The 20,376-nt window shown below is 45.9% G+C and overlaps 1 protein-coding gene across 1 annotated transcript in view; it reads right to left on the reverse strand.

Moving 5' to 3' along the window:
* Acss1 (acyl-CoA synthetase short chain family member 1) overlaps nt 1–20,376 on the reverse strand; it is a 48,256-nt gene that overhangs the window by 16,222 nt on the left and 11,658 nt on the right. The window contains exons 3-5 of the mRNA XM_021151088.2: nt 7,039–7,238; nt 2,838–3,013; nt 2,318–2,470 (exon numbers count right to left, since the gene is read on the reverse strand). Coding sequence (XP_021006747.1) covers nt 2,318–2,470; nt 2,838–3,013; nt 7,039–7,238 — 529 coding nt within the window. The remainder of the gene's footprint in view (nt 1–2,317; nt 2,471–2,837; nt 3,014–7,038; nt 7,239–20,376) is intronic.

Genomic DNA, 20,376 nt, shown 5'->3' on the forward strand with positions numbered 1-20,376 from the left:
TCTCTCTCTCTCTCTCTCTCTCTCTCTCTCCCTCCCTCCCTCCCTCCTCCCTCCGTTCCTCCCTTCCTCCCTTTGGATCAAGATATAAAGCTCTTAGCTACTTCTCCATTGATATGCATGCTCTGTTACCATGCTCCCTGCTATGATGATAATGAACTAAGCCTTTGAAACTGTGAGCACCCAATTAAGCACTTTTATACATGCATATGTATATATGTATATATGTATGTATGTATGTATATATATGCATGTATATATGTCTGTATGTATATATGTATGTATATATGTATGTATGTATGTATATATGTATATATGTGTATATGTGTATGTGTGTATGTGTGTATGTGTATATGTGTATATGTGTATATGTGTATATGTATATATGTATGCATGTATACATGTATACATGTATATATGTATATTGTATATATGTATATATGTATACATGTACATATGAGTTACCTTTGTTGTGGTGTCTCTTCACAGTTACTGAACTGTGTCTAAGACAGAAGTTGGTACCAGGGACTGGGATACTGCTATGGCAGGTCTGACCATGCTGTTTGTTGGAGGAATATTGAAGACTTTGGGACTTTGGACTAGAAAAGCAGTTGAACACTTTAAGCAGACTTTAATTGGACATTCTAGTAGGAGCATGGAAGACAGTGCTGAGGGTTATTTGCTGAGGGGGCCCATCTCAAGAAGTTTCAGAAGGGAAGAATATTAGTAAGTGGCTTAGTGACCATCCTTGTGATATCTTGGCGAAAAGTGGCTTCTTTCAACCCTCATCTATCTGAGACTTAATTAAGAGTTGCTTTGGCAGAGGAGATTTCAAGACTGCCTTGTATTGACTCTGCCACTTGGTCATTAATCACTCTTATGTAGATGTATAATAAAAAGGAACAAGCTGAACAAAGGAAAATTAGAAATGCATAGTTTGAGGGGGAAAAAGCACCAGAAAAGGTGATGTTCAAGCCAAGTCCTGTGCTCAAGGAGATAAAAAAAAAAGCCTGGTGCTACATGGAATAAATAGAGTGGCAAGCTCGGGGCAAGACTCCACCCAGATAAGCTTCCAACTTGTAAAAAAGGAATTAAGCAGCAAAGGAAACCATCAACAACAGAAAGCAGATACAAATGTAATTGAAAAAAGGAGCCAGGTTCCAGCTTCAACGAACAGCAGAATTTGGCAGCTTCAGCCACCCACATGATGTGGTTTTAGCATCAAGGATATAAGAAAGGGGTTGGGGAATCCCTCCCCCCATTCAACCCCCAGCTAAGGAAAGCTTCTGAGGCTAGGGATATGTCAGGGGTTTCCCTGAATGGAGGCCCAGAGAAGCCCTTACATGGAACTGAGATAGTGAAGCCTGGATTGTGTTAGAGGCCCCCAGATGTTGGTGTAGCCAGACATGAAATACTGCCAAAGAGAGCTGCTAGCAAGGAGTGGAATCAGCCCAAGAGAGAGAAGTGTGTTGCAGTCATCAAGATTGAAAGGAGTTGGAAATCTGAAAAGCACTTTGACATCAGACATAGTGATGCAGAATTTGGAATTTTCCCTGTTGGGGTTCAGTTTTGCTTTCATCCAGTATTTCCTCATTATACTCCTTTCCCCCTTCTTAGAATGGTAATGTATATTCTATGCTATGCATGTTGGAAGTATGTCATCTACTTTTTGATTTTGATTATAATTAAGAGAATGCCATGAGACTCAGGGACTTTGGACTTTAGAACAGAGTTAAGACTGTGATAGACTATGAGGACTTTTGCAGTCGGACTGAATAAATTTTGTATTATGATATGACTACAGGCCGATAGGGACTAGGGAGTGGAATGTCATGGTTTGAATGAGAATTTCCCCATAGGCTCATAAAGGTGAAAGAGGTTTTTCCAGTACACAACATGATCTTGGGCTTCACAGCGTGATCAAATATCCTGCGACAGGCTTAAGTTTGTTTTTCTGCAAACCTGGAGATGGAAGCCAGGGCCTTGTACATAGTAAGCGTACATTCTACCACCCCAGCCCTGTTCATACCCTTTCTTTGTATAATGCAGCCAGCCAGGGCTCCATCCCCACACCTCCAGAAGAAGGAGTTGGAACAGAGCTGCTGAGCCACAGCAGGCTCAGATGCATGCCAGTTCTTCTTTCTTTTACACACATCACGACTCATAGCAGCCTGCTCAAGAGCATGCTACGAGCAAACATCTGCACCACAAGCCTGTGGCTGCAGAAATTCTAACCATCACTGCACATTCTCCTTGCCCTACCCAGACTGCCAGAGCCCTGGCAGGAGGCATCCTTCACCCTTTTCCCCCGGGCTCCTACCTTGTGCGTCATGGCAGCATACAGTAGATAGCCTGCTTGTGTATGAACGAGCCCTTTGGGTGTCCCGGTGCTCCCTGAGGTGTAGAGCATAAAGAGCATGTCTTCACTGCTCATGCTCTCAGGGGTGCAGACAGGGGCCTCCTTAGCCATCTCCTGGAAGGGACAGAAGCACATCACCAGGTCAAGACATCTAGCCTCTCCCATGCACTAAGGCCCTGGACAGCGCTACCTTTTCCCTAGCTGAAGTCAGGATTCTCAAAGTGACATTCTCTGTCAGTTTCAAAGGCAAAGCCCCAAAAGGAGTGAGGCTGGTCGTGAAGCCTGCTGTTTGCGCTCCTACTTAGCATATGAAAAACTCTGGACTCCATTCCCCCTAGGGCAGAGAAAGGCAGGCAAATGAGGAGTATGTGGGAGGAGGGGACCCTCTAAGAAGTCTTGACTGAGAGCCTAACAATTCTCAGACCCAGGCGATCTACTAATAATCTCTCCTCACCCTGTACACCACGTGAGGTAAACCCACCTGTTCAAGGGGGATATCCAGACTCCCCATGGGAACCTTGGTGTCCGTCCTGTGAGCCACCAGGACATGCTGGACTGTTGGGCAGCTCTTCACAGCTTCATCCACTATTTTCTTCAGCTCCACCACACGCCCTCCCCGGAGTCCTTGGTTGAAGGTGATAACAGCCTTGCATTTGGCTAAGGGATACAACACAGACATATCTGATCAGTGTAGACCTTCACAGCCCAACCTGACGTGGAGCTGCATATTCCAGGCCTAAGAGTATGGCAGAGGAAGTCCAATCAAGTAAAAGAAGCAACAGAAAAAAAAAAAAAAAGCAAGTGTTTGCTTGCTGTGGAAGCTCAGTTGTCACATAGAAGTGCCCCGTCTTTCCTCAATTCTGAAGATTGGGAGTGTTGTGTGTTTGTGGGGGTGGGGGTGGGAGTGGGGGGTGGGAGTGGGGGACGTTAAAATTACCTTGAGACTAAACTGTTCTTCCACAAGTTAACAGCATAAAGACAGTTTCCCAGCCAGGATCCTACCCTCTGACCTGCCCCAGGGGCTTTCTCCAAGTAAGGGATGGACAGATTGCCTATTGTAAGCAACTTGACAGAGAAACACCAAGAGATAAAGACCAAGTTCCAAGGTTTTCACATAGCCATCCCTGCCAGTGACTATAGGCCAGAGAATAGAACCACTGTTTCGAGGAAGGTGCCAGGAGTTGTGTTCAAGCCTTGCTTTCAGCGGAGCACTCCCATTGCCTTCATGGGAGCACTCACCTGTCACATACATTCTCTTCAAGGACCCAGGCAGGTTTTGCTCAAGATTCTCCCTGAATGTCCAAACTCCTACAGCCAAGCTAGCTGAGGCCCAGGGCAGAATGTGAGAGAGACTATAGGACTGAGGGACTACCCTTCACACTACCTCACAGGGATAAACCAGCCGAATCCCATTTGTGATTAATTTCAGTCTATGTGTAAGAGTCTAGAGTAACTCATCTGTTGTGATACTGCCTATAGGGGCTTCCCACATCCCTGAGTGTTATGGTTTGAATTTCAAGTGTCGGGGCTGGAGAGATGGCTCAGTGGGTAAGAGCACCCGACTGCTCTTCCAAAGGTCCGGAGTTCAAATCCCAACAACCACATGGTGGCTCACAACCATCCGTAACAAGATCTGACTCCCTCTTCTGGAGTGTCTGAAGACAGCTACAGTGTACTTACATATAATAAATAAATAAATCTTTAAAGAAAAAAAAAAGAAGAAGAATTTCAAGTGTCTCCCACAGGTCCCCAAGCTGGTGGTGATATTTTTAGTGGTTCTGGGAACTTCAGGAGGTAGAACCTGGCTATAATGTGTTACCTGGGGCATGCAGTTGAAGGTTGTACTCCACACACACACACACACACACACACACAGAGTCTCTTTCTCTGCTTTCTGTCTGCTATGCAGTGAGCAGCCTCTGCTTAATGGTCCCATTACTGTGTCCTCACTGTGGGCACAGAATCAACAGAGCCAAACAAAATGGACTGACTCCCCCTGAAACCCTAACCCAAAATAAAATCTTCCTTACTTAATGTGTTTTTATAAGGCATTTGGTCACAATGTTACAAAAATAATTAACACACCAGGATCTTAAATCTGTATCAAGGGCTTATCCCACATCCAGGACCAAGGTACTGGAAAGTTTCCCCAACCAACTGTCTTCACAAAGAAGCTCTCAAGAAACAGAATATAAATCAGCAATGCATGTGGTTACTCTGATGCATGGGTCATACATTGCTGAAGCTCTGGAGTCCTGTCTGGGCTCCTCTTCCCAGCTCTAAGGCCCACTGTCAATGGCACTTCCCAGGATCACCTCCCAGATGACTGAAGACACAGGTTCTTCTTACACACTGCCAATCATGAAGAGTAGCTGCAGGAGAAGCCCTCCTGAGCCCCATAACCAGCCAACCTTTACACTCTCATACTGTTTATTCAGAGATCCTGGAGATTCTGGAAGCTTCCCCAGAACCCAGTTACCAAATAACCATATCCTATAGCCAGATAGGGTCAGCGATGATTCTTCATCTCAGAGACTGTTAGCAAACATTAGTCACCATGGTCACAGGAGCAGGAGAGAAAGGAGTAGCCTGCTAAATGCTACAGCATTAGCTCTTGTGGAAAATTCCAGCTTTCCTACTTACCAGCTCTGTGATCTGGAGTAAATCACTTAATTCTTTGTGTCTATTTCCAAATTTAAAGGAAATAGTAGTCAAGCATTTTGGCGCACACCTTCGAGACCAGAACTTGGCAGGCTGATCTCTGAAAGGTGAAGCCAGGCTGATCTACATAGTGAGTTGCAGGACAGTCAGAGCTACATAGGAAGACCCTAGCTAAAAAACAAAGTGTGTGGGGAGGGGCAATAGTCACCTTTTCATCAAGAAAAGACCAGGACCAGACTGGCACGGGCAAGTGAAGATTTGATATTTATAAAACACCTTGATCCTTGAACAATGGAGTCCTATTCACTTAGCACCAATTCTCAAAACCTTTCAAAAATAGAAGGAAGGTATACTTCTAAGTTCATTTTATGAGGCCAGCATTGTGTTGATGCCAATGCCAGACAAAAACACTAAAAGAAAACTATAGATGAATAAATATCCCTCCTGAACAATGGTGCAGAAGCCCTCAATGCCATGCTAGTCTCAAAACTATACCCCATAGCAGGAAAGCAAGGATGGTTCAGCAAGCAGAACCCAGAAATAATTATATTACACCACATTGATAGAATAAAGAAAAAAGCCTATGTTTCAACAAATGAAGAAAAAGCATTTGACAAATTCAACATCATTTACTCTAGAAACATAAAACAACAAAAGAGGAATCCAATGAAGCATCCTCAACCTGAAAAGGGGCATCTGTCCCATGCCCTGACATCATAGCGGACATCATACTCAGAGTGAAAAAACCTAAAGTGCTTCCTCTGAGATCAGCACAAAGATGAACATGCCAATTCACCCCACTACTAGGTAACATGGCCACAGGACTTGCCAGTTCATCCCACCACTAGGCAACATGGTCACAGGACTTGCAACCAGAGCCAGCCAAGAGAACTAGTCATCAAGAGTGGAAAGGAGGAAGTAACATTATCTCTACCCATAGAAGGCACGGTTCTGTGGGTAGGAAATCTTATGCATCCATTTTAAACCTATGAAGGTTAATACATAATCAATAAACTTTACAGATATATATATAAGAAAAATGAAATTTTCAGTTGCATTTGATGGGCAAAGTTCATTTATAATCCCTGCCCCAAAAGCCTGAGGCCAGTAAATTTCAAGCCAGTGAGAAGACTGTCTTACAAACCCAAGGGTGGAGGTGTGTTGGTCTTAGCTCAATTCTAACACACACACACACACACACACACACACTTCATTGTACTTCTCTTGAAATGAGCAACTGCAAGTATACTAAGACGAAGAAAAAAACAGGACACATACAAACTTTCAGTGGCTTCCAGAACCTGTAACCTTCCTTGAGGAGCCTGACCAGGGTCTGTATATGGAAAACAGAAGGCTCAAGCTATATAGGCAGTGTGCCACCATCCATCCATCCATCCATCATCCATCCATCCATCATCCATTCATCCATCCATCCATCTATCCACCCACCCACCCAGCTCTCTGATAACACTAAAACCAAGGACACACTGCTGCTTTTCTTCCTAGGGACTCAGACCCACCTGCAATCTGAAAGTTTATCTTTTAAAGCAGGGTATCTCTATGTAGCCCTGGATGTTCTGGAACTCTCTATATGGACCATACTGGCCTCAAACTCACAGGGACTCACCTGCCTTTGCCTCCTGAGTGCTTGGTTTAAAGGAGTGTGCCACTATACCCTATAGGTCTGAAAGTCTTACCAATGAACCACATGCTGCTCAACTCCTCCAGGCTTCTGGAGACAGGTATTCTCCATCCCTCAGTGTTGTTCCTTGCCAGTGCTGTTGAATCTTGGTACCTTTCAAGCCTCCTCCACCCCTGTGCCCTTTCACCTGCAGTGTGGCCCTGCCAGGTCTTCTAGGCCTCACATTCATATCTAGGCCTGTTCATTAACCATGGGCCTGCCCTGGTGGCACCTGTCATTTGTCTGAGCAACTTCTTACTAATGGGTAGTGCTATTAGTCTTGTCTGAGAGCCCAAGGTCTGGGGACTCCTGAGCTCCACCCATGCCCACCCATGCTCACCATCATTGATCCTCCCAGCCAAGGACTCTGCACTAAAGCCAGCAAATACCACTGTGTGGATAGCTCCAATCCTGGCACAGGCCAGCATTGCTGCCACAGCCAGTGGGGACACAGGCATGTAGATGGCCACACGGTCCCCTCGGTGCACTCCATGTCTCTTCAGTGTATTGGCCAGGCGGCATGTGGTCTCCAGAAGTTCCCTACAGCATAAAAAAGAAGACGTCATCAGAGACAGGGGAGAGCCACAGTACAGCACAATGGAGCGTGGGACAAGTCACCGACTGCAGGCACTGTCTCCCACTCCAGTGCAGGAGGAAAGAATTTACAGCTTGACAAGACAGAAATGTTTTCCATGTAAGTGCATCATATGTCATGTTGCTAAGGCTGTCCTCACAACCATTTTGGTTTCCAAGAGGTCACGTTCCTAAGACTTCTGAAAATGTTGGCTTCCAAAAACAAACAAACAAACAAATAAACAAATAAACAAAAAAGGCAGGTTTTTAAAGAAAGTCTTCTGGCAGGAGAAAAGAAGGCTCCCAGCCTTCTATATTCATAGAAGTCAAGGGCACCAAGAAACACTTCTAGTTAGGGACTTAGATCTCAGTGGGACAAGGGCCAACTTAATGAAGCCAGAGTGACTGGGAAGAGAAAACAACAGAAAGATGACTATCCTGCCTGTAACCCCTGGGAAGAGTTGACAGGGAGGGGTCTGTGTTAGGTACTGTTGGGGCGCAGGTGACAGATTGGCTACACACACACACACACACACCTGCATCTACATGATATGAGTCCTTCACCAGGTCACAACATTTAGCCAGCCAAACAAAAGATAGCAAGCTGGGTTGGCTCCGAGTTAACTCAGGATCCTTTCATAAGCATAACCCTTTATTAATCATTGTTCATGACACTGAGTATAGGATAGGAAAGCTGCCACATTATGGAGGCAGAAGAGAAGAAAAGCAGAGACAGGACAGAAGTAAGTTTGTGGTGCCCATCAAAGCTCTTTGAACGCCTTATCTCATTAAATTTGGGCATGGTAAATGGATACTCAGCTATTTTCCCTCTTTTCTATACAATTTTTACATTAATTAACTCAGAAAGGCCCTTTTTCTGGGTTGAGGGAGGCCACCACTGGCCACATTCCTGCCCTCTGAGCTGCACTAAGATGTTCTAAATAAGGCAGAGCCAGGCCCAGGGAGGGACCCTGCTTCAAGCCCCTGAAAAGCATAGTTGCCTATCCACAGGGCTTCAAAATAGTCTAAATTCAACAAGATGCCTCTGGGAAACCAGACCAGAATGAAAATACAGCCCCCTTCTCAGCCTTCCTTCAAGGAGCTCTTTGTTTCTTCTGAAGCCATCCTGCAAAGGAATACAAATGAGCCTCATGCCCATCCACGCTGTGATTGGTCCAGCTGCTGGCCACTCCTACCTCGCTCAGTCCAGTGCCCCTTCCATCTTTTCTCCCTGAAGCTGTAAAGAGGACAAAGGTGGCATTCAGTGGCACTCGGTCTACCCTTTCCCTGAGTTAACAATGAAAGAACACTTCCCAGACCCTCCTCATAGACTCTAGGGCCCAGAAACACCCCTCTCTGCTGAGGAGGCTGCCCACAGCTAAAACAGCAGCTGTGATCAGCAGTTCCTTCCGCTCCATTTTCACAGCCCTCGCGCTTATGCCCTGGGCAGCGCTCAGAGAGATGGAGTGCCCTGCTTGCTGACCAGTGGTGTTGAAACCCAGCTTTTGCCCTGCAGACCAGGGGCAGCAGTTTAGAGAAAGAAGGACGGTGGCCTATTTGTATAGCAACACTTTCCTATAGCAGACACAACCCTACTACAAGTTCTGCAGTCAACCTGACACTGGCCTAAAGTCACACAATGTAAGTACACACCCCCACACACAACTACAGCCTGAGAGTCTCAGATGAGTTCCAAAAATGCTAGAGAGAGAGTTCAGAGGGAGGAGAGGAAGAAGCTGTTATTCATTCATTCATTCATTCATTCATTTATTCATTTTTCTTTCAATCAAAGTTCGGTGGTAGTAGTGATTTTTGTTACTTTGAGATAGGACCCCATAGCCCATGCTAACCTGAAACTCTCCAAATAGCTTAGGCTAGACTGGAACTCACCACCTCCTGTGTCAACTCAAATGTGTTAGATTTACAAGTGTGCACAGCCATGTCTAGCTCAAAGTGGGTTTATTTGGTGGGGGGGGGGTGTTTTTTTGGTTTTGTTTTGTTTTGTTTTGTTTTGTTTTAATGACTATATCAAAAGCTTCTTTCCCTCCTAGTCATTCCCAAATGCTAGCCCAAGGGAGGAACATATTGATTGGTGTGTGTTGTGTTTAGGAAACAATAAGCTGACTTTGGCTCTCCATGTTCATGAAATAAACACTAACTGAGAATCTCATCCTCTTTAGTAACCACCCCACTAGAGCTCAAGGTTTGCTTAGACACAGCTTTCTCTCCCAGCAAGGCACAGCAGGTCCTGCACCCTATCTTGAAGAAACAGCCCAGGGGAACAGTAACTGAACCATGAAGCCTGATTCTTTGGTGATGAAATGTACTCATTCTGCTGTTTATAACCCTCAGAGAACGGAAGCAACAGAAATGGGCTGGGCAGGGCCATAAACCAAGTACGCCATCATGTAATGTTATGACCATGACCTTTAGCAAAGAGCTTTGATGAAAACATTGAGTCATCTGGGCATGGTGGCACATGCCTTTAACCCCAACACTTGGGAGGCAGAGGCAGGTGGATCTTTGTGAGTTCAAGGCCAGCCTGGTTTACTCCAGGACAGCCAAAGCTGTTACACAGAGAAATCCAGTCTTGAAAAAAGAAAAAGAAAAAAGTATTGAGAGCCACATATCAACATGGGAAACTCCCAAAGCTGCTTTTTGCCAGAAAGTTCAGAAAGCAGATAAGCTTTCCTTGAGGTGTGTTGCCTGTGATGAAGGTACTGAGTGAGACCCAGAAGGGTCTGAGCAAAGATGAGGTTCTGTTGTGGAACAATGTCCTTTGGGCATAGCAACCATTACCCTGCTAACTGGAGCAGCTGTGAATACCAGAGGACACTCTCAAGGCCTGGCCCTACTGTCCACTCATAGAAAAGAGTAATTTTATTCATCAGAGACTCCAGCCCCTCCCTCCGGCACCGCCCCCTTTCCCAGACCGAGATGTATGCAATTCTCCTCTAGCTGCTTGTGATCTTGAGGGTGCTAGAAGTGTATAGAGTTTGAAAAGTAGCCATGCATGCTGAAGTGGCACTTTTCAGTGATGGCAAAAGTTTGGGGTGGAGGGGGGGTCGCTTCTGCTCCTGTAACAAACCCCTCTCCCATGATTCTATAAATAACTCTAATAAACATTATTTCACCACACTAGCCTGGAGTAGAACTGTTGCTTTGCCCCATCTACCATAAGCAGACATATCTACCCAAGAAAAGCTAATGTAACAAGATCCTAATAGGCTCCTCATGCTTTGGGATAAATGACCTTATAAAAGAGTCCAGCACTAAGGGGACTGCAGGTCCTAACTATGACTGATGTCCCAAGCATCTTTAAAGGCGTCCCATAGATCGCAGCTATCATTACAGAAAATGGGCTAAGAGGTAGGCAAAGAGTGAATGCAGACAGTTCCATAACTGCCCTTTTCTTTTTCTACACTGGGTGTTGCACCCTGGAGACTTCACACATATAAGGCAATCGCTCTATCACTGACCTGCACACACAGTTAACTTTATTTATTAAAACAGACAGTTTTAGAGATAAATGTTTACACTGTTCTGTGGCTAGAAGCCAGAGCCTTACACAGGCAAGGCAAGCACCCTACCACTGGCAGCTCACACCCTTAATTCTCTGATGACTCCTTAACAGAGGCAGGCGCTCACAGGTCTCTTTCCCAGGAAAGAGAACACAAAATGCCAGTTTGTCCTATGTACTTGGCAGGATCTGATCCTTGGCTCTAAGGAAATGTGACCTAAGGGTCTGTGGAGGCTCTGAGCCATCCACCTGCTTTGTGGTCACTAGCCGGTACAATAGCGGGGGCAGATCTAAGAAGGGTGCATGATCAACCACAAGACAGCTGCTGCCCTTTGAGGTCCAGACATTCACTGGGGCCTGAGGTTGAGAGAGGCCTAGAAGAAGGCAGGCCAACCGTATACCATTGGTACAACCACACCACCTACCTGCCATGTGCCACCCCCCCTCCTCCAGCCACACTCGCTTCCCAGTGTGAGCACAGGAAGCCTCTCCCAGCATGGTGCTAGCATCAGGGTGATCCATCACCTTGTACCACCTCTTCCTAAAATGGCTGGTTCCCTAACTCAATTTCTCATTTCCTTCCTGCCTTATGAGAGCAGTAACTAACAGCAGTAGTATGCCCTGTATCCAGAATTGTTCCAAGCCTTCAGACAGAAGAACTTTTGTAATAGCTTTCTGTCACCGAAACAAACTACCTGAGATAATCACCTTAGTAAAAGAAAAGGTTTGTTTTGGGTTCTTGGTTTCATACTTACTTATTATTTCATGGTTATTTCTGTTGCTCTGGACCTGTAGTGGAGGCTCAGTACATCACAGTGAGAGTATATGATGAAGCCTTCCATGTCAGGGTGACAGGGAGAAAGAGGAAAGGAAGTGGGAAGGGAACACACTAAAATCCCAATATCTCCTTCAAGAACATGCCCACAATGACCTAAAGACCTCCCAGTAGACTTTACTTCTTGAAGGGTTTTACTAACTTTTACCACCATAGGCTGCACACAGTACTGTTGGCAGATGGGTCTCTCAGGGTGGCAGGGGTAGGGCGTGGGGTGGAGAACAACAGTTAAGACTTATACTTCAACTGCCAAACGATCTGTGGGCTCTGAGCTCTCTTTCTCCATACAAGGAAACTGAGTCACATGAAAGTTAAGCTGTTTTTTTTTTCTCGGAGTTATTCAACCAAACAAATTAGAGCCGGATGTGAACTCAAGCATGACATAGCTCTAAAAGCCTGGCGCTTACCCAGTGCTCCTTAGGAACCTTGGTATCATAATAATTTCCTTTCTTCCTAATATAAAGTGTCTCCCAAATCATGATTTCCCCCATCAGCACAATAATGTTATTACCGTTCCTCTTGAGCTAGTTTGCTTTTAAACGCTTATTTGTTTTATAAGAGGACTAGGCTGAGTGGAGACAGCCTATGCTCGGCACGTGTGAGCACTGAGTTCCATTCCCCAGTGCAGACGATAGGAAGGAAGGGAAACAGAAGCAGATTTGTTCAAAAGGGAAGTTAGGGACTAAGGAGATGGCTCAGCAGTTAAAAGAGCATACTGGTCCTGCACAGAACCCAAGTCCAGGTCCCAGTACCCACATAGGACTGTCACACTTGTGACTCCAGCTCCACAGAGGATCCAAAGCCTCTGGAGTCTCTGAGCACCTCCACTCACAGGTACATCCATAGGCAGAGACATGCAATGCTCATAATTTAAAAATAAACCTTCTTGAGATTGGGGAAGTTGGTAAAAGAACGGATTGAAGTCGACCGCCTTGGAAGCTAGATTTCTTTGTACCAACAGAATGGAGAAGAGGTACAGGGGAGAAGCAAAACACCACAGTCAGCACCTTCTGTCCCTGGGATTGCCCCGGCCATGTCCAGGTCACATCCCTCATCCCTGACCACAGCCAGCAGGCTGTCAGCCAAAAATATACCCCTGCAGGATAGAAGTATCCAGTCAGACCCGAAAAAGACTGTTCTCGTTATGGACTGATTTTCTCTTGTTCACCTTCCGTTTATGAAAAAGAAGTTCTCTTCCTTCCTGGCTCAAAGTGCAGCTCACACATCCCAGAGGAGGCAAGTGCTAAAGCAATAAGCACTCAGGAGGCTCCCCGCAGGCTGGAAGCCCAAAGAGCTGGTGGGATCCCAGCATGGAAGCCAGCAAAAGCAGCTGGGCCTGGAAGAACACTCCGCCCTGGATGGCAGACTTGTTTACTGCTCCAAAACCACACAGGGAGTCCTTTTCCTAGTGAGCTGTGAAAGTGAATGTAGCTATTAATTTCCTAAAAACATTCACTTTTCCAGGTAATTAAAAAAAAAAAAGACAACGGACAGACAAACCCACAGGATGTTTCCTGTTGCGGGTTTGCATGGCTCCCATGCCACCTGGTGACAATCCAGCAATCACTCTTCACAAGTTCTTGTGGCAAAACAGAGATGCTGAGGACCCATGGAAAGTTCCAGACTAGGCACAAGCTGGGAGTCATTCTCTTTTGAGGCTTTCCTGTGAGTCCACAGAGCACTGCAGCTTGACACTTAGAGAATGGTCTCTGGGAAATATTTATTCCAGCAGACACTCCAGGAGTCAAATCTAGCCTGGGTGCTTTCCCTGCCTCTTGAAGCAGCTTGGGGAAAGAGAGAAGGAGAGACAGCTCCTATGACCCCGTCACACTGGCAAGTGTTCAAAAAGCAGCTTTCTTGGGAAGACAGTCCTGTAGCATGGCTGATTTCAAACCCCCATGAAGACTCCCTAAACAAGGTGTTGAAAGCTAAGTACAGAATCAGTGGTATGGATACTTAGGTAAACTTGTCTTGCTGCCCCAGGACGCCCCTCAAAACAGCCTGCGTCCTCCAACCTCTGTGAGAATGTCTATATAAATAACTTAAACTAAGCTTTTCTCCCATCATTAAAAAAAAAAACGTCAGTCATATAATTTCTATTTACTACCTGGGAGGTGGGGAAGAGCAACCACATGCCTCTTCTTATTCCAGTGCTGTCAATTCCTGTTCCTGGTTGAATGACTTCTCACCCTCGCTTTCAGATGACCGTGAGTTCTGTGTCATCTAAGAGGTTGGGCCCTCTGCCCTTTGGGATACAGGTTCAAAGGCAGAGAGCACACTAGCACAGCTCCCTTGGGTAGCTCTGCCACTTAGGTCAAGTAGCTCATGCTGGCTGAGAGGCTAGAACTAGCCCATAAATGCTGGAACCCTCACCAGGCCTGGTGCCTTTCCTTGCAGGCTCAAGGCTTCCTGGCAATTTGCACAAAGAATTTCCATTTGTGCCAGTGGGGAACGCTGTTCCAACGACCTCATGCAAAACAATAGAACCATCCACCTCACCCGCCAAAGACCCAGATCTCCTCTCCAGGCTTTACCATGTCTCCCAGCCCTCTGGTGCCACGAACCCTGCTCCTGCCCAACTGCCCTCGGTGGCGCCTGCTTATCCTCCAGGACCTATGTGATCGTAAAGGCAACGCCTATCAGTGAGCAGGGCACTGCCTGCATTGGGATGCTACCTTAGCCGTGGTTGGTATATTAATTACTTTTCTCCTTGCTGAGATCAAATATCGAAGAAGAAGCCATTCAAAGATGGAAGAGTTCAATTGCTTGTTTGTTTGTTTGTTTGTTTGTTTTACAGTTCAAGAGATTACCGTCCTAACAGGGAAAGCAAGAGGCAGGAGCAAAGGAAGTGCAAGGTCCAGGGCATCTGCAGTCAGGAAGCTTCCTGCCAAAGCTTCAGACATAAATGTGGCACACAGCCCCTATTCTCTTTACATTCAGTCTGGACCCCCAGCCTATGGAGTGTGTCTCCTACAGTTGGGTGGGGGGTGGGGGTGGGGGACAGGTCTTCCCACGTTAGTCTGTTAACCTAATCCACAAACTCCCTTACAGACAAAGCCAATTCTGAATCCTGTCAAGTTGACAACCAACATTAAGCACCGCACAGGCAGGGAGTCTCTGGGCTTCAGAGACTGCCCCTGTGAGAGGCAACAGGACAGCAGATGGAAATATTTTCTATACCTCTGCAGAGGCCAAGCTGAGTGCAAACCTAAGAATGGCCTTTCCAGCTGTATGAGATTCCCAGCTCCAGAAGCCCTCTGGGAGTCAGAGATGTAACCTTGAATAGTGACCTAAGATCATCCACAAGAGCGCCTGGCTGCTCAGACACAGCGGGGGTGGAAAGACCACAGGGTACAACCAACAGGAGGAGGGCTGCAGACTGGACACAAAGGAGATAAAAGACTTCAGGAGGACAGAGGGCTGGGTGGCAGAACCCTCACAGTCTGTCCTCACCATCCCAAGTCTGTACCCTAAGGCATGGCATGCTGTGTCCCCCACATAAGAAAAGGGCAAGGGTGAGGGAGTGAAAATGTCCCTGGAGAGGAGCATAGAATGCAGTGCTGGGGGAGGAGACCAGTTTCACATTTCTAGGTAGCAAGAGGTCTGTCTGATCCATGGGTCTGCTGTCCCAAAGAGGACCCTCCTGCGGGGGGTGGGGATGGGGGGCACAGGAAGTCACAGCTGCATACAGCAAAGCTGGAGTCAGGCTAACTCCTAACCTACAGTCTAGAAGCAGGAAGAAAAACACAAAACAGCAACGAGGAAGCTCTTCCCTTCAGGCTTCTCAAGCAGGGGCAGAGGCTCTGCCCCATCCCTTAGAAAGAAAACGAGTCCCCCTTTTCTCTCCTTCAGTTGAAGCTTTTCCATCACCTGCAAGCTGTCTACCCCCACCTGCTCTTGCATAGCAGAAGAGAGGTCACAAAGTGGAGACCCAGCTTCGAGGGAGGTGCTTGTTTCTGTGTGTTCTTCAAGTTGAACCTTGGCCAGGTTTGCCCAGAGAGAAACCTCAAAAAGGCTCCATCAAAGAGGTCTCGTGAGACATAAATAAACTTTCTTAGCAGTCCAACGTTCTTTCCAACCTAAGTGTAAACTTCTTAGTGTGCCCAAAAGACAAGCAAATGCAGTATCCATATGTAAGAAAATTCAAAACATCTTCGAGCTTCGATGTAAGAAGCCAAGGTCTTAAGGAAAGGTTTAAAATAAGTGTATCCAAGACTGGAGAGATGGCTCAAAGGTTAGGGTTGCATAGTGCTCTCGCAAAGGAACAAGGTTCACAATGCCCTCTTGTGTCTTTCTTTTTTTTTTAATTTATTTATTTTTATTTTTTATTTTTATTAAGACATTTTTTCCTTTTTTTTCTACTAGATATTCTCTTTATTTACATTTTAAATGTTATCCCCTTTCCTAGTTTTCCCTCTGAAAATCTCCTATTCCCTTCCCCCTCCCCCTGCTCACCAACCCACCCACTCCTGATTCCTGACCCAGGCATTCCCCTATACTGGGGCATTGAACCTTCACAGGACCAAGGGCCTCTCCTAGGCCATCCTCTGCTACATATGCAGCTAGAGCCATGAGTCCTATCATGTGTTTTCTTTGATTGGTGGTTTAGTCCCAGGGAGCTCTGGGGGTACTGGTCAGTTCATATTGTTGCTCCTCCTATGGGGCTGCAAACCTCTTCATCTCCTTGGGTAGTTTCTCTAGCTCCTTCATTAGGGACCCTGTGCTCCGTCCAATGGATGACTGTGAGCATCCACTTCTGTATTTGTCAGGCACTGGCAGAGTCTCTCAGGAGATAGCTATATCAGGCCCCTGTCAGCAAGCACTTGTTGGCATCCACCATAGTGTCTGGTTTTGGTGGTTGTTTATGGGATAGATCCCCAGGTGGGGCAGTCAATGGATAGTCATTCCTTCAGTCTCTGCTCTGAACTTTGTCTCTGTAACTCCATCTATGGGTATTTTGTTCCCCCTTCTAAGGAGGACCAAAGTATCCTTCTTGAGTTTCATGCGTTTTGCAAATTGTATCTTGGATATTCTGAGCTTCTGGGTTGATATCCACTTATCAGTAAGTGCATATCATGTGTGTTCTTTTGTGATTGGGTTACCTCACTTAGGATGATATCCTCCAGACCCACCCATTTGGCAAGAATTTTATAAATTCATTGTTTTTAATAACGGTGTAGTACTTCATTGTGTAAATGTACCACTGTATCCATTTTCTGTATCCATTCCTCTGTATAGGGACATCTGGGTTCTTTCCAGCTTCTGGCTACTATGAATAAGGCTGCTATGAATATAGTGGAGCATGTGTCCTTCTTACCGGTTGGGACATCTTCTGGGTATAACTCTTGTGTCTTTCATGAGCTCATGCACACATAGTGTCTCTGTGTGTCTCTTTGTCTTTCACACACACAATAAACCATGGCACATCGCACACTCAGCACTCATCTCAGTGTGAGAGAAGAATGATTCCACTTTGCAGATGAGGAAACTCCAGTCAGAGGGGTGATGTGTGCTTGACCACACATAGCTGGGGAGAAGGGAGACCATGGAGCAGGCCTACTGAAGACCTTGGCACAAGATTACCTGGTCAGACCCCGCCAAAGGCTGTCTTCCTCTGCCTTTCAACCCAAGTCTTCCCAGAACCTCCTCAACTGATGTCCAAAGAGTGACTTCCTATTTCCTATCATTTCAAGCCAAAGAGACTAGCCCCTTCTTGTCACATTGGTAGACACTCAGGGTCCAGGACAGAAATAGGTTCCTAGGGAAGTGGTTCCAGCTCAAGGTTCCCCCACCTCCACGCTGACTTCAGTATGTGGTGTAGGTCATCTCTGTCAAATGTATAAGGGGAGACCCACCGCACCACCACAGTCCAGACCCCATTCTTCACTTCCCTGTGGTTGTAGAGGAATTTTAATCTGGCAACATAGCTACTCTGGCAAGGAATTACGCCAAAGACCTTCTAGGTCTGTGTGGTACGGTGGAATGATACACCTTTAATCACTCTGGCTGGAATACAGACATGCTCTTAGTACACGCCTTTAACCCCAAACAATGAATGTAAAGTTAGTTTGCTGGAGGAAGCAGCCATGTTTGAAAGTGGCATCTAATTGAGAGCCAGACAAAGTAATGAATCAGGGAAAGACTTGACAGAATGAAGAAGGAAAGGGACCAATAAGATGAAAGAGGGAGAAGGAAGAAAACCAATAAAATAAAAGAAGGGTACAGGGAGAGCGATGGAGGCCAATGAATATGAGCAAAGCATAAAGATAGGCATATAAAATGGCATAATGAAAAAAAAATGGCACAATGAAACCCATTATGTCGTACACTGAAAGAGAAAAGCTGATCTTAGGGCCTGTCATTTGAGCTCTGGTTCAGAGAAGAACTGTATTAACTCAGACCTGGTGCCTTTCTTCTGAGGTCATGCTTGTAGACTCCAGGGCCTCAGTCAGTTCCCCGACTTACACCCTCTCCCACCTAGAAATCTGGGCTAAACCCCTCAAGCACGACAGGGAGGGCCCTACCAGCTAGGCAAACAGAGTCCTAAAACCTCATCAAGCCTACCACAGATGCACTGGGGTTTCTCCACATGTACCAGGAGTCTCTGCAATGTCCACCTGAGGTATGCAGGGTTGTCATGTAAAAGACACCCAGGGGGTGAGAAGGGGCACTGCCCAGGTGCCATCTGCCCACCTTCCTTGAAAAGGACCAGATTATCCATGCTTTGCCTAGTGGCTTACCTCTGCCCACAAGTGTTAAGGGGAACTCTGCCTACCACTTTCCTATGGTCACACAGCCTACTTACTTGGAGTGGACATAGGACATCCAATCTGAACTTCAATCTCAAGTGCCTCTGGCAGAGTGTCCCAGGGAACTGTGTCCTTTGTCTCATTACTCACTGCTCTGAGTTTGTGGCCATATACAAAAGGCTATGTGAAGTGGGTTATATAGACCAGGGTGCAAAATACATGGCCCTGAAGGGCACATGTATGTCTACTCACAGGCAAAGGTTAATAAGTCACTCTGGGCATGTATTCTCAAAGGACAGTGCCAAGGCATAAAGCAAGTCTGTGCCTACCCTTGCTGTGGGAATTGACTTAGAAGGCATGTGAGACGGAGTGCGTGCACATGCATGCGTGTTTGCCTCCATGCTTGTCACACTGTGGTGACTCTTGAGTTCCCAGGATAGGGGTGTTATTCAGGGCTGAATCCCAAATTCCTGGGTAAAGATGTTGTTAGTTCACAAAACCAGATTACTCAGAAATATTACTCAGAAATACACCTGTGAGAGAGCTTAGTAGACACAATGGTGAGAGGCACTGGCACCTGAGGAAGGCAACACATTAGTGTCCATCCATGACTAGGTAAATCCCAGACCAGATGCCGACATGGTTCCTTCCAATGGGCTTCATCCCAGGATCCATCAGGCCCCAGAAACATCTGCTGACATGGCCCTTAGCACTTGATGTGGGTTCATAGCACTGACCTTGCTGACGCAGAGTTAAACTGTAGTTCTCTACCCACACAAGGCATTTGCCCATAAACAAACAACACCACGTTCTGAGTCTGTCTCTTTATCTGTAAGATTTGATTCAAAACTATATCAGAAAAAAAAATTGATCAACAGTACAGTACTTGGGGAACTAGACAGAAGAACTGATAATGTGCAAGGGACAAAAACAGTATCTTAAAATATACAAGCATTTTGCATTGGAATCAGCAAACGGGTTCATTGCAGGTAGATTTCATATCAAAATAGAAAACAAGCACATATGATCTATCCTCGGGTTAGTCACACACACACATGTTGAGAGCTTGTACGGGTTTGAAGTGTGACTGTGACCTCTCCCCCAGAGACTCGTGTGTTTGAACAACAGTACCAGTTGTTTCCTAGCAACTGGTACTGTTTAGAAGCAGTAGAAGGGAGAACCTTGCTGGAGGAAGTGGGTCACTCAGTAGCAGGTCCTAGAGGTAATAGTCTGGCCCAGCTTCCTTTCGGAACTCTTTCTGCCTCCTGATGACCACACTAGGTGACCAACTGTCCCACTCTTCCACCACTACAGAACAGCCTGCAGTTATTCTTTCATCAGCATGACAGACTGTACACCCTCAAACTGTGAGCCAAAAGGAAGCCCCTCCTCCCCTCGTTTGCTTCTTGTTAGATATTTGGTGGCGATGATTTAAAAAAAAAATACCTAATACAGTATTGATATTACCACAACTCACTTTGAAACAGACCGGAAAATAGTATAGATACACAGACAAGGCAGGGGGATGGGGTGGGGGTGGGGGTTGTGATATCACACCACAAAACAAATACCGTAAAATTTAGGTGGTAAGTAGAAACCGTTTCAAGTTTTTTCATAGCAAAATGTTGAAAATAATAATTAACATTATTATTATCATTGTTGTTATTATTATTATTATCTAATCAAATTATTTTCTTTAAAATAATTCTGTCATGATGTTTTGGGTTTTTTTATTGGATATTTTCTTTATTTACTTTTCGAATGTTATCCCCTTTCCTGGTTCCCCCTCCAAAAACCTCCATCCCCTCCTCACTCCCCCTGCTCCCCAACCCACCCACTCCTACAATATCCCTGGTCAGCTGTTGACCTTACTCTTGCTAGCTCTCATTAGTGGTTTTGCAACTCAGTGCATATGCTCAGCTCAGTCTCTTTGGGCCAATCCTGGACAGTCATTTTCACTTCACTGACAACCCCCGTTTTACAGAAAGGGAAGTGGTGTCA

This window comes from Mus caroli, chromosome 2 (assembly GCF_900094665.2).
Source record: "Mus caroli chromosome 2, CAROLI_EIJ_v1.1, whole genome shotgun sequence".
NCBI classification, from domain to species: Eukaryota; Metazoa; Chordata; class Mammalia; order Rodentia; family Muridae; genus Mus; species Mus caroli.